The sequence below is a fragment of the Cyrtonyx montezumae genome, unplaced genomic scaffold (assembly GCF_038088225.1).
Source record: "Cyrtonyx montezumae isolate F1298 unplaced genomic scaffold, pur_monq_1.0 scaffold_0, whole genome shotgun sequence".
In the NCBI taxonomy this organism is placed as follows: domain Eukaryota; kingdom Metazoa; phylum Chordata; class Aves; order Galliformes; family Odontophoridae; genus Cyrtonyx; species Cyrtonyx montezumae.
The window spans coordinates 51839788-51852226 of record NW_027071824.1 but is presented as its reverse complement, the minus strand read 5'-3'; the positions used below and the strand labels follow the sequence as shown (position 1 = coordinate 51852226).

General features: G+C 40.6%; 1 protein-coding gene across 1 annotated transcript; it reads left to right on the top strand.

The window, feature by feature from the left end:
• The first annotated feature begins 1078 nt into the window (after positions 1 to 1078).
• On the top strand, positions 1079 to 10114 carry LOC136048357 (coiled-coil domain-containing protein 162-like). Its single transcript, XM_065736006.1, has 5 exons — positions 1079 to 1180; positions 2695 to 2844; positions 5581 to 5790; positions 7569 to 7689; positions 9933 to 10114. The coding sequence occupies exons 2-5, from the start codon at positions 2734 to 2736 to the stop codon at positions 10112 to 10114; spliced, it is 624 nt and encodes a 207-aa protein (XP_065592078.1). The 5' UTR covers positions 1079 to 1180; positions 2695 to 2733.
• The last annotated feature ends 2325 nt before the right edge of the window (positions 10115 to 12439 follow it).

Sequence of the window (12439 nt, the reverse complement as noted above, 5' to 3'; positions counted from 1 at the left end):
GTGAAAGCATGAACAGGCAACAAAGGCAAAATCTCAAGAGTTCAGACCCATAGTGATGAAATTAGGAAGGCCAAAGCCCAGCTGCAGCTAAGATTAATGTGAGGCACACAGCCCTTCAGAGAGGCCCAGTGGTGGGAGAGGGATGTTTGAGAAACTGGCCAGTGGCATGGTGCGGAGCACATGGCCTCCAAGGAGAAGTTAATGGAGTTGATCTGGTTTGTTAAGGTGGAAGAGATGGTCTTGAAGTAGCCTTCAGCTACAGGAAACCACAAACATGTTGAAGGCAGACTCTTGGCAGTGGCAGAGTGGCAAAGTCTTGGCAAGGGGCTGCAGCCACTGGCTATGGTGAGGGAGGTTCACGGCAGACAGCAGGAAACCTCCTTCATTAGGAGGCTGGTGCAGCAGCACGGGGAGCCTGTGGGAGCTCCACCTCTGCAGTTCTTCAGGATGTGGTTAGACAAGACCATAGTGGATGTGGCTTAGTGCTGTCAACAGTCCTGCTTTCAGCGGGAGGTTCAAACAGGTGTCCTGGGGCCTGGGCATCCAGAGCTCCTCTACAACCTTTGTTTCTATAGTTTTTGTGTAGTGAAGTCAGCTATTTTAAACAAAGAAAACAAAACCCAATGACTACACTACTCATGTTTCCACTAATTTTATTCCTAATAAAGACACTGTAGTTAGGTGAGCCAGGCTACTGCTACTGCATGAACCAGAATCTCCATCTGGCTTAATTACAGTGTTTATCATCGTTAACAGTGCTTCATTTCTGAGGGACATACCTGCTCGTTATTTTTGATTATGTTTCTTCCATTTGTTCCTCAGTTTCTGGGCAATGTTCACATTTCCTGTTTCCCTGGAGACACAGTAATAGAAGTTTATTGCCCAAGACTGCATTGTTTCAAACAGCAAAGTTTGAACACTTGAGAATTAAAATGAAATACAGATAGTCTCATGCTTTCACAATTGTATTTACTTCAAAAGCACATGTTGTTGTTGGAGAAACGTGATCCTTGTGGTTGTCTGCACTTACTGTTGTCTTCTTTAGCAGAAGCAGCTTCAGCTCTTGTGGGATGAAAATATCAGCCTGAGCAAGCTGGTGTGCAGGCTGAGGGCCTTGAGCTGCTGGAAACACACCACTCAGAAGGCACAGCTCTCTGCAAAGCTGAGATATGCTGAGAAGGTTTTATGTCCTATTGTTTTATCTGTCTTTCGTGTCAAATTGTCAACTAAGTTAATAGATTGGTCAGACTCATTATTATTCAGTGAGTTTATATGCTCTGGTGATAACTGAAGATTTTAGGTATAAATGCTGATTTTCCTTCTCCTCCTCTAAGCTGTCCATGAAAGGGTGGTCTTCAGCTATGAAGACCATGAAACATATCACCGTTGCCTTCTTCAAGACAGAATCTAGGAAGGATGAGCAGCCTACAGTATTCCTAATTCTGCTGTTGACTCAGAAGAGTAACGATGACACTTTTATCAAAATAAGCTATTTCATAACTGATGAAATCATGTGAAAAAGAAGACAAGCAGACACGAAGTGAAAATGAATGAGGCCAAATGCTTGGAAGATGGCTGAGTTTTTTGTTGTTTTGTTTGTTGATTTTTTTTCAAGATTGGTATCTGCTTAAACAAAGCAGAACACAGCATGAGCTCTATAAATTTAATTACAGAAATACAAGATGAAGCACAAAAATGACAGAATTAAACTGAAGTGAAGATGGATGGAGAAAAGAGTGCCTCACTTCTTTAAATGAGGCTGATTAGAATGGAACAAACAGGTTATTGATTGCTATGTAGGTTAATTAGCCACACATGTCAAAAAAAGGGAGGGCAGAGAGCATCATATTTGCTAACTTATAAAGAGAGAAAGCAAAGTGGCTTTTCTATGCTTGTTAATTTTAAAGTCAAATGAAGCTGGATGTGCATGTGTTCAATTCAGCTACATTACAGTGATGCTGAATTGCTAGAATAATTTATTAATTTATATTAAATGTAGATCAAAGATGGATTGAATTAATGCAAACTAGTCAATTTAAATAAGAGCTATTTAAAAGAAAAGTCTGAAACTGAGAAAAATAAATGGAGAAGTTTGTCTTTTGAAAATGATAAAGTAGTTCATCTCATTGAGACAGAGCTTTCTTGTGTCTGATTAAGCAGTGATTCTGCAGATCTAGGAACTTGTATTCTGCTCCAAGTGCAGAGGCTCCTGAACCTGGCTCTTGCCAGGGCAGGAAAGTAGAGGGGGTGGGCTGTTATGTCTGTACCTGATATAATAGCATGTGTATGCACATACATTTGTGTTTGTGTTTGTGTTTAAAACAAACAGAAAGACCCTTCCCAGAGGGAAAACAAGCTACATCACACACATTTTTCCTTTATAGACAATGAAGGAATAAACAGATCAGTAGATGGACAGGTCTTTCTAATGCACAAGGAAGATCAGATTTTGCTCTGAGCTTTTTTAAACACAAGAACTTGAATTGTTGATTTGTGAATAGAAGTAAAGACATGCAGTACTGCTGCATGTCTGATTATTATTAAAAATCAGCCTTTGATAAAAGAAAACATTCACAATTTTGTGCTACTTTACCAAAAATCTCTTTGAGATTACTTTTTAAGAAATCTACCACTATGTAAAAGTGAAAATCACTGCTCTTGCAACTGTTCCTGTCATGTACTTTCTGTTTACAGGATGCCCTTCAAACCAAAAAAGAGCGTCTTAAAGCAAAGATGATGGCAGAACAAGAGGTGACTTCATTGCAGGGTCAGCTCATGTCTGCAAGGAAAGCTCTTGTAAAATCTCAAGCAGAAAACAAGCTAAAGAAACAGCTGCATAAGCAGGTATCTGAATTAAATGGCTCCTGATTCATCAGTGTAGCAAACTGAATTCTCTTCTCCACCTCCCTTGTTTTAATGAGGATTTTGGCTACTGTTATTTTAGGAGAGAAATGACTTCAAAACAAAATGTGTGATACAATTACTGAAGCTAAATATGTATTTTATAGCACTGAAATAATGTGTTCATTTGAGCCTTTCCACCACTGCATGTAGAACTAGGGAAAAAACTGTAGCATTTCAAAAAAAATTTTGAGTCACACACCAAACTGAGAGCTGCAGGCACTATATGCACATATGCTATCAATAATGCTGGATATATGTTTTAGAAGAGGAGAAAGACAGTATTTTATTCCACAACTAGAAAAAAAAGTTACAAATCTTAAAGTTATTAGTTTTCCACCCAATCACTAGATTTCAGGGAGACGTTCAGTGATGTTGCATTAGAAATCATTTCATGTTTTTTTATCATCTGAATAGCTTCATAGATATATCGCTGCCACTACAAGCTCCTTTTTACTTCTACAGGCTGCTGTACATGGGAAAATGTTCATTTCTCACAGACAAAACTGAAAAGCACACCCTTCACATGCAACCTGATAAATGCCAGGGAAAATGACTATGGAAAATAAGCCTTGTCAAACGAACCTCACTTCATTCTCCTGATAAGATTACAGGCTAGATATATAAGCATAATGCTAGAGATAGAACACATATTTGGAAGAATCTTTTATAGCAGCTGGACTAGCAGCATACACCTTCTGTATTTTAGATTTTAGTGTTATGTAGTATCAGTAAAAATGCTAAATGGATTAAGTGCTAGGTTTTTTGACATCTAGATATATGTTATTTTTAATAAATGAAAGTGGCTTCTGATGGATTTCTAGTGGAGTTGGTAGCATAACGGTCAGTATTTGAGATTTTAGTCAGTGGTGTGGAAATAAATATAAAATTATGGATTATAAAGTTTACCAACGACATATTTGAGGAGGAATGTTAGTGAATTTGATGCTTCACGTTTTGTGATTAATGACATAGGCAAAGTGAGTATACAGAATCGTACAGAGAGCTTGGTAACTTGAATATTCCTCCAAGAAGGACTGCAGTGTGGAAATAGATGAAGAATGAGAAGAAAGCAAGATTCCTGTAGAGCAGGATGACTGCATGCATTCCTGGAAAGGGCAGGGATCATCACAGGCAAAGGAATGACCATGCGGTATGGTAGTGGAAAGGATGGATGCTGCAGTCTTTTGATTTATAAAAAGCAGAATAGCACATATGGATTAAAATAGGTTTGTATCTATGTACAACACATTTCAATACTGCCTCTGGTTCCAGGGTGTACTATAAAAAGATGAGAAAAGATTGAGAAGGTGTGGAAAAGGATTACAAAGAATGTCTTTTGAGGGCTGCAAAAAACAGTCTAGCAAAGGAATTTATCCATTGTGCCTGTCTAAAAGGAGAGTGACTTGATTATATTCTACAGACACTTTTGTACAGAGAGAACAGCAGCTAAAGGGTGCTTAGGGAAAGATATCATGAGAGTCAGTGCTTAGAAGTTGATGTCAGACAAACTGAAAATTGGAAATTAGAAATGATGTTTTTAAAATGTGATTAATCATAGAAGTGGTAATATGTCTGAACACTTTCAAGCCAAGGTCAGATGCCTTTCTGGAAAATATTGATTTGCCAAACCAACTTGCTCATTCCGGTAGAAAGGTAATTAAGGTAAATGTTGGGACATATGATACTAAAAAGTCAAATCTGATGCTCAGTTGCTCCATTCTGAGCTTATTAGTTTATGAACCTTCAGATTTAGTTCAGCTTAGAGAGATCTCCAGTGAGGGTCTTGAATGCTTTGAGCTCTGACTTTGCATTCAGGTTTTTCATTGGCATGGGGTTGCATTTGGATGGCACCTTGGTTTTCTGAACTGACGAGGTGCCAATTTACTTCTGAAGGATCCACTGCATCTGCCACCTTTTAGCTGTTGGTTTCAGTTTTCCTTTCATTTCTGCTTCTGCTTCTTTCTCTTCTTCCTAATTTTCCTTCCTTGGTATAGATAGTTATGAAGGTGCTCACAAATCACAGACTTCGTTCCACACCCCTTGGCTGTATGGCAGAGCTGTGGTTTGTCGTATCATTGCATTCTATTGTGATACAGTCTAAAATGCAGCCTCAGTTACTGGCTTTCTCTGCATGCAGAATATAAACAGCAGTGTTTGAAAAAGATGTGCTCATTTCACCCCCCTCCCTCCCTTCCCTTGTTTACGCTTTGCTTTTAAAGACAAGTCCCACATGCAGACCAGAGGCTGCTTGCAGAAAGTAAATTACAGCAAACTGAGGAAATTGGAACCAACTGCTTTCTTGTTTACTTGCAATTGAACAAGTTCTAAACACGAACATTGTTTTGAGGCTTTTCTCTCTGACAAGCAATGCTGTAATTACACTACTCTATTCCCTCTCCCACTTACCCTTCCCTTGTGCTCCCTGGTCCTGCAATACAGATTTTATTTTGGGTTTAGGTCTGACTACTCTTTTGGTAAGATCTTACAATGATTCAGATTTGTCTACAACATTTCATCCTCTTAAACACCAAGGCATATGGGACAGAGTTTCTCTTCATTCAGATAAGCTGGGGATGGCATTTAAGAACTGGTCACACCATTAAGAAATCTAAAAGGTGTCTATGAGAATTGGGGGAAGCAATCCACATCTGAAACATTCATGATCTCATGTTGTAGAAACAAATGCTTTTGGAAATGGGACATCAGAAGACACAGGAAGCCAGGAAAAGACAAATTCTCAGTGTGGCGAAAGCTCGAAACATGGAGAAGGTGCTTGAAGAGGTAGAAAAGAAAGAGCAGAAACTAAAAGACCTGGTGAAGGAAAATGAAAAGTCTTCTAAAACAGGGCAACTTCAACAAAAAAGGGCCAAAACAGCTATGCAGCAGGTAAATTCTAACTATGCATTCCATGAACAGAATCCATAAGATTTCTGGAGCAACATCTCCAATTCCAACACTGTCTGAGCACATCTGAGTATATCCCATCAAGTGTGTGACTTTTACAGCACTTCAGAGCAGCCCTCCCACTGCTCTGGACGTGGCTCCTACAATAGAAGCCTTGGCACTGGGCTTGGGTGCTACTATGCTTGGTGTCATGCTCCACCTTTGGGTGCCATCTTGTGCTTCTGCTACTCCTCAGGGCCTTGCTGTTGAGCTTGGCTCAGTATCTTTTCCCTAGAAAGTGACTATTATTCCAATTATTTTAGAAATAAACTACTTGGGAGTTCATAAGTTCTGGTGCAGTGGGAATGGGTGCACACTTGGCAACACAGTTGCATCCCTTAGGGGAGCAGGGTTTACCCAAGAGTCAAGGCTCCAGCCTGCCTAGCAACCTCAGTGGGGTCTTCCCCTCTCTGCCCTTACCTCTTGGTTTCACATACATTACACTGGTGTTTCCCAAATTCTGAACTACCAAGTGAACATTTTGGGAAGGCTACGGCTTAAACGCAGTCTGGCCACAGAAATGGGACGAGTCTTAACTAAAGCGCAATATATTGGTTACCGTGGCATGAATTTAGTTAAGCTGATTAGTGCATTGCTAATCCTCAGTTTAGTATAAAAGAGTATTTATTCAGAGTATCCCCTATATGAAGAACTGTACGGATTTAACTACTTCAATATAAAAACTGATTCTGCCAAGTAAATGCAATTTCTCTGTATAGCACAAATGGTAGAGTGACCTTTTTGCTGTGGAAAAAAAAAAGCAGTGTTTCTTTTGTACTGCAGTTTGCAAAACAAAAGTTTGGAAACTACTTGATTAGACTTTAACTAGAGGAATCAATCTCCGCACTGACAACTCTACAACCACTGAAGTCTGCTAGCCCTTCTTGACTGAGAGAGAAAAAAAGCTTCTGCAAGCCAAGCAAGTGCATTCTGTCTTCAGTCTCCTGAGGCATCAAGGTGAAAGCACTGACTGTTCATCCTGCAGAAAGAGTCAGGATGACAAATGCCATTCTGCTGGGAATAATTCCTCATGCTGCTGGCACATTCCCTGAACAAAATCATACAGCAGTGAGACTTCTACAGAGCCAAAGCAGTGGCTGCAGACATGAGGCCACAGATTTGTTTTCTGCCCATGACGGGGCTCTGATCTGTTTTGCTGTGTTTACAAAATAACCCTTGAAGAAAACAGAGCTGTCAACAGCTGGATTAGCTTCAAGGAGAGAAGAAAGAACAGCAATGCAGCAGGGAGGGTTTTATTGGCACACAGAAGCCTCAGCCACAGCCAGCACCTACACAGTTATTAACACCAACAAGCTCTATATTTAAATTTGGTTATCAAACTACACAGTCTGTGGGAGAGATGAGCGAACAGTTGCTTGTTTTTTTTTTTTTATGCACCTCTGTCCTAGAACTGGAGAGAGGGCTACACACAGAGAAGAGTAAGAAAAGTCCTCTGTATTGTTTTTATGTTCTGCCTGAAATGCGGATTCCTCTTAAATAATAATCAGAATGGCAGTTTGCCCTGTTTCTGTTATATTATGCATTCAGGAGAATCACAGATGCACTTAGCAAAACTGTAATTATGGAAGCAATGGCCTCTCGTTCATAAGAGCTCACAGGGCATCAGCATCCTTCCCTTTAAATCTAGGCCCCTGCTTTGAGCCAGAGTTGTTAGACGATTAATTTTTGTTGCTGCCATTAATTCTTTTACCACTTTTTAGATAAGAAGCCAGTTAACCCAAGAGTTCAGCACAAACCTGGAGGCCTCCCAGCACATTGATGAACTGCCATGTCAAGTTTATGACCTGGAAGCTGCAGTTTCTCAGCAGAATGTGACTGCAGGTAAAGATAGATTGTGTGTTGCAACCTGCTTTCTGGGGCACTAAACCTTATGGGCTATGTGCCACCTTCCTGAATCCCTCCATAACCTTTGAACCAATTGGCAACTTCAGCCAAGTATGAAAGAGAAGCCCTACTCCATAATAAAAGCGAATTGGTGGAAGAGAAAGGCCTAAACTAAATCTTGAGGAAAAGCCAGAACTCAAAAGCCATATGCCTTTTTTTCAGTGCAGCTGCTCAAGCAGCACAAGAAACACTGAGTCCCAAACTAACAGCTTTAAACCACAGCTCACATCATTTTCGTGCTATAAGAATATCACGGGAAATCTGAGGGGAGGGGGGTGCACGTTCAGGGGAAGGGACAGTTAGGAAACCAAGTATCTCAAGTGCTAGGAAACTGGCTTCAGTAGTGGCTCTGGTCTTCAAACAGCTTCCTTACAAATCATGTGGGGTAGCCAGACTGGTAATTCAAGGAGATGCATGCCTATGATTCGAGGTATCTTTAGAGAAGCTCAAAACAGTGGTGAGAGCTTTCCAGATCTTAACTGACTTAACTTGGAACTTAAAGATTTACCAGAAACCATTCTTCTCTGCTGTTTCATTTCTTTTCTTTTCTTTTCGTTTCCTTTTCTTTTTTCGTTTTTTACACCATTTACATAACTGAAGTACCTTACAATAGTGATTAAGGATTTTTACTCCTACCTGCCTGAAATAGCTTCTTTCCTCCATGGTATCAAAATCCTACTGGCTCTTCAGTCTGACAGACTCATGCAGATGGATGGGCAATCCCTAAATTCCACATCAAGTAAATAAATAGGAAAAACAACAGCAACCTTTCAAGGTTTCTACACCATGAAGAATATAAAGTACCACAAACTTAGTTATTATTTCCTTCTGCAGGAAGGAAGATGTTAGTTACTCCTGCCAGAGAAAATTGAGAAATGCTCATTGTCACACTGCTAAAGACTCTATGTGAACCAATTCTGCAGAAATAAAGCACAGGGAGGCATCACTAATTAATATACACATATATGTATGTGGTTTCTATGGTTTTAAAACAGTCAAGTTTATCCAAAGTTTCTAAATCCAATGCCACTGAACACAAGCTAAGCAGTTAAGACAGAATGGAGATGATTTTTTTTCCTGTATTAAGTTACCGTTGCTAAACATGATACAGAATGTTGTCTGAAGAGCTTGGAGTTCTTCACAAACAACAGAGGAACTACATCAGGCTATACACATCTACTCTGAACCATGTTAAACTTCCACGGTATATTCTAGTTACGTTTTTTTTTCCTCCACTTTTTTCCTATTTCTGTAACAGTAGATGGATGTAACATGGTAGGCTGTTTTGTTTGCTTTTTTTTCCCCCATTTCAAAAAGGTTGAAGGAATACTGCAGGGGTTGTCCCATGGTTCTAGCAGTGTGCCATTTTACAGTCAATACTAATAGCTATTCAATAACGTGTCATAATCCTCAGAAGACAATCTGGACTTGCATCGTGTAAAAATCCGCCTTTAGTATTAATCTGAGTAATACAATTCTTCTCCTCTATGAATCTGAGTAACACTAACCTGGTCACAGTCCTACAGCATTTGTAATAGCTCTTTTTGACTGAAAAGGCAAAGATCTTTTTTTCGAAATGGGGCTTATCACCTCCAGGAACTGCCTGTATAGACCCCAAGCTGTACACAGATAGCAGCCTGCTTCATGTTAACCACGATGGCAACCACAGCATTTGATTCAGGGTTTGTTCTTTTCTTTTTGTAGTGGCTGAAAGGATAGCATTACCTGGCTGCACCTCTGCTTCTGAGGAGCCTAAAATGATAAAGACTGGAATTCACCAGGGAGCATATTATTAACTCTTCTGCATCTTTTCATCGTAGCTTTGAACAGTACAGCAAAAGCCAGAGTTGCAAGGAGAGTACGGGCACATGACAAGGCAGGCCTTGGGCAGCAAGAATTTTTTGCTTCACTAACCTGTGTCCTGCTGGGGGTATAAGTGCTGATACTCCTACGGCTATTAAGAGAAGGGCTTGGGGTGAGCAGATACATAAAAATACTGCAAATAGTTTCTGTTCTGCCTTGTGTGGAGATCACATACCAACTACTTTCTCCAGTCTAAGAAGCAAGCTATTGTTAGTACTAGCCTGAGTGTTTTTCATTATGCTAGACATTAGAAACAGCACCCTTGGAATTTATTCAACTCAAATGCCACTTTAACTGTGTTGTCAATAACACTCCAGGTTGTGCAGCTCAGGTCCAGAATAACAAGATTTCAGCATTCACTCAGCGTGAGGATTACATGCAGAAGTCTTTGAATCCTGACCCAAGAAGCAGCACTGCAAAAAGAAACACTCAAAGACCAAAGACAGTAAGCACCACTGGCGTTGGCAGTAACGGTCCGATGCGGTTGCAAAACAAGTAACTGATTTGCTACTTTGCAAGCTGTGGTTTGCATGCGTACCCAGGCAGGTTTCACCCATCCCTTCACAGAATTATCTTCGAGGACAGGCGACCACTCTGTATGACTAGCAAACAGGACACTTGATCTTTCGTACTACTGACTAATGGAGGGAGTTGGGGGTGGCAGCACTTAGCTGGCAGCACTCCAGGAAACTCCCCCCAGCCTGCGTACCATGCTGTGGTTGGAGACTCTTCCATGTTGCTTACACTTTCAGGTAACTAGCAGATGGCAGCAGAGCACAGCAGGTAGGCTGTCACCACACCTCAACAAAAGTTTCTTTCTACTGTCTTCATGCAGCTACAGGAACACAGGCTGGTTGCGAAGTACACCTAGATGTATTTTTAGTCAGCCCAGGGCATTTTAGAAATTACTGCTGAGCTGGCAATCTCAAAGTAAGAGAAGTACAATTGATACACACATCAAAGGGAGGCAGCAACTCTCCAGTGCTGAGCGTATATACTTCAGTATTTAGATGCAGCACTCGGTACCAGCTGTAGTCAGTTAATTGCTGATGTGCTTCAGCTACTGAGCAGTCCTCCTTTTGAGCAAGAACAGCACTACATGTTCTACCTTCACAGACAGTGCAGCACAGCAAGGATGTCAGCCAAAACCAAAAGGCTTCCTTTTCTTGAGGTAACCTTGGAACATGGCAGCGCAAAGCGTAGCTAAGTTCTCAGAGCAGAAGTGTTGATGTTAGGCGTTTTTGTTTCTTAAACTGCTTCCCTACTGCAACCCTTAGAACACCACATCCTGCCTGCTCACTGCTTTTGCTCCCTGAGCTTGTTGCCTTGAAGTGAATCTTGAATGTTCAAAAATGAGTCATCAGAAACGTCAGCATCTCTACCTTCCCTAGAATCTTCCTCTTACCCCTAGAAAGGGGAAGAGCAGCTCCTCGCACAGTGCCATACTACTGCAAGGAAAAAAGAAACAGCATGGCTTATGCTCCATTATCTGCGTTTCTCCTGTTTGTCAAAAAGCCTGCTTTTGTAAACTAGCCAATAAAGGACTTGTTTTTCAGAGCTGCATCAAACCGTACTGCAACTTTGGATGATGAGCTAGTATCCAAACCTTTACACCTTTCAGCACCTAGAAGCTGAATGCTTGTGAATAAGTGGATATCTTATTACTCATTTATAAACAACCAAGACCTAGAATTAGAATTCTGGCAGCCCTTAACAGCATTGCATTAGTTTAAACATTAATGGAAATTTTGTTAGAAACCTTGCAGTATTTTGAGAGCATTCCTAGAATAAGGCTGACATCCTTCACCAATATTGAAGAGAGCCTTTTTATTCCAATCAAGCTTGCCACTACAATGCTACATTAGAACAAATCACAGAGCAATCAGAACACTGTGGGAGCAGTTATCAAATAATACATTACTTTCTAAGGTATGCCTTAAATGAATGAAAAGAGGATGATAACCATCTACAGTCAAGCATTGCTGAAGAAGTATCAAATGTGACTGTAGCCCATCCCAAGAGCCAGAAGCCAATTTGAAAGTAGAACAATATCCCCAGTAGGAAGCACTTAGATACTATTGTAGTGGTAAAAAGGGCTGTCTCAGGATAATTGCAGCATCTTGGTAAAAATACAGCTTTTGGAACTCAATAGAGCAAAACTCAAAGATGATTGAATTTTGAATGAATGCTCTACCTAGAGAAGAGCATGCTCCAAGAAAAGCAGTTAGGCTGCTGCTATAGGGATAAACAACCCCACATAGGCTTTCAGTGCCGCATTGTAACAAAAGCTCAATACGGTCCTTGACCACGCGATATAACGGATGATTCTCTGGAAGATATAAAAATTTTAAACACATTGGGGAACTCCAGGCTTCCTCCTTTTCCACACAGCTTTTCCAGAAACACAAGTACTTTAGTTTTTGCCAATTTCTCTTAACACTGACTGAATGATGCCAGTACTACCCTCGTGACACACGACTGTGAAACTACCAAGGTTAGTTCACTCAGAGCCATTTACTGTTTTAGTCAGCGTGTGGCTACATCATTGCACACCCTCAGTTCTCTTTTTCAAGCACACTCTGACAATTGTTTCCTAGTAAATACTCTTCTCTTTGAGCACATCATCAGGAGAGAAATGAAGACCAGAGCAACGCCTTTTGTTTTATGAAGGCTAAGGCTCTTAACATGAACAAATGCTGCGATGTAGAGGATCATTATTAACAGCTTGCATGGGGCCACAGAACACAGCTCCTCTTCATCTTCCAAGCCAACAAGCATTATGAATTCTGCTATTGGAAAGTGGAGCATTAGGCACTGGACTTGC

Excerpts from the sequence above, each read along its gene's own strand:
- LOC136048357 (XM_065736006.1), top strand. The coding sequence starts at position 2,734 with ATGATGGCAGAACAAGAGGTGACTTCATTGCAGGGTCAGCTCATGTCT. Across the intron at positions 2,845-5,580 it reads AGAAACAGCTGCATAAGCAG|AAACAAATGCTTTTGGAAAT; the intron begins GTATCTGAATTA and ends CTCATGTTGTAG. Across the intron at positions 5,791-7,568 it reads CCAAAACAGCTATGCAGCAG|ATAAGAAGCCAGTTAACCCA; the intron begins GTAAATTCTAAC and ends ACCACTTTTTAG.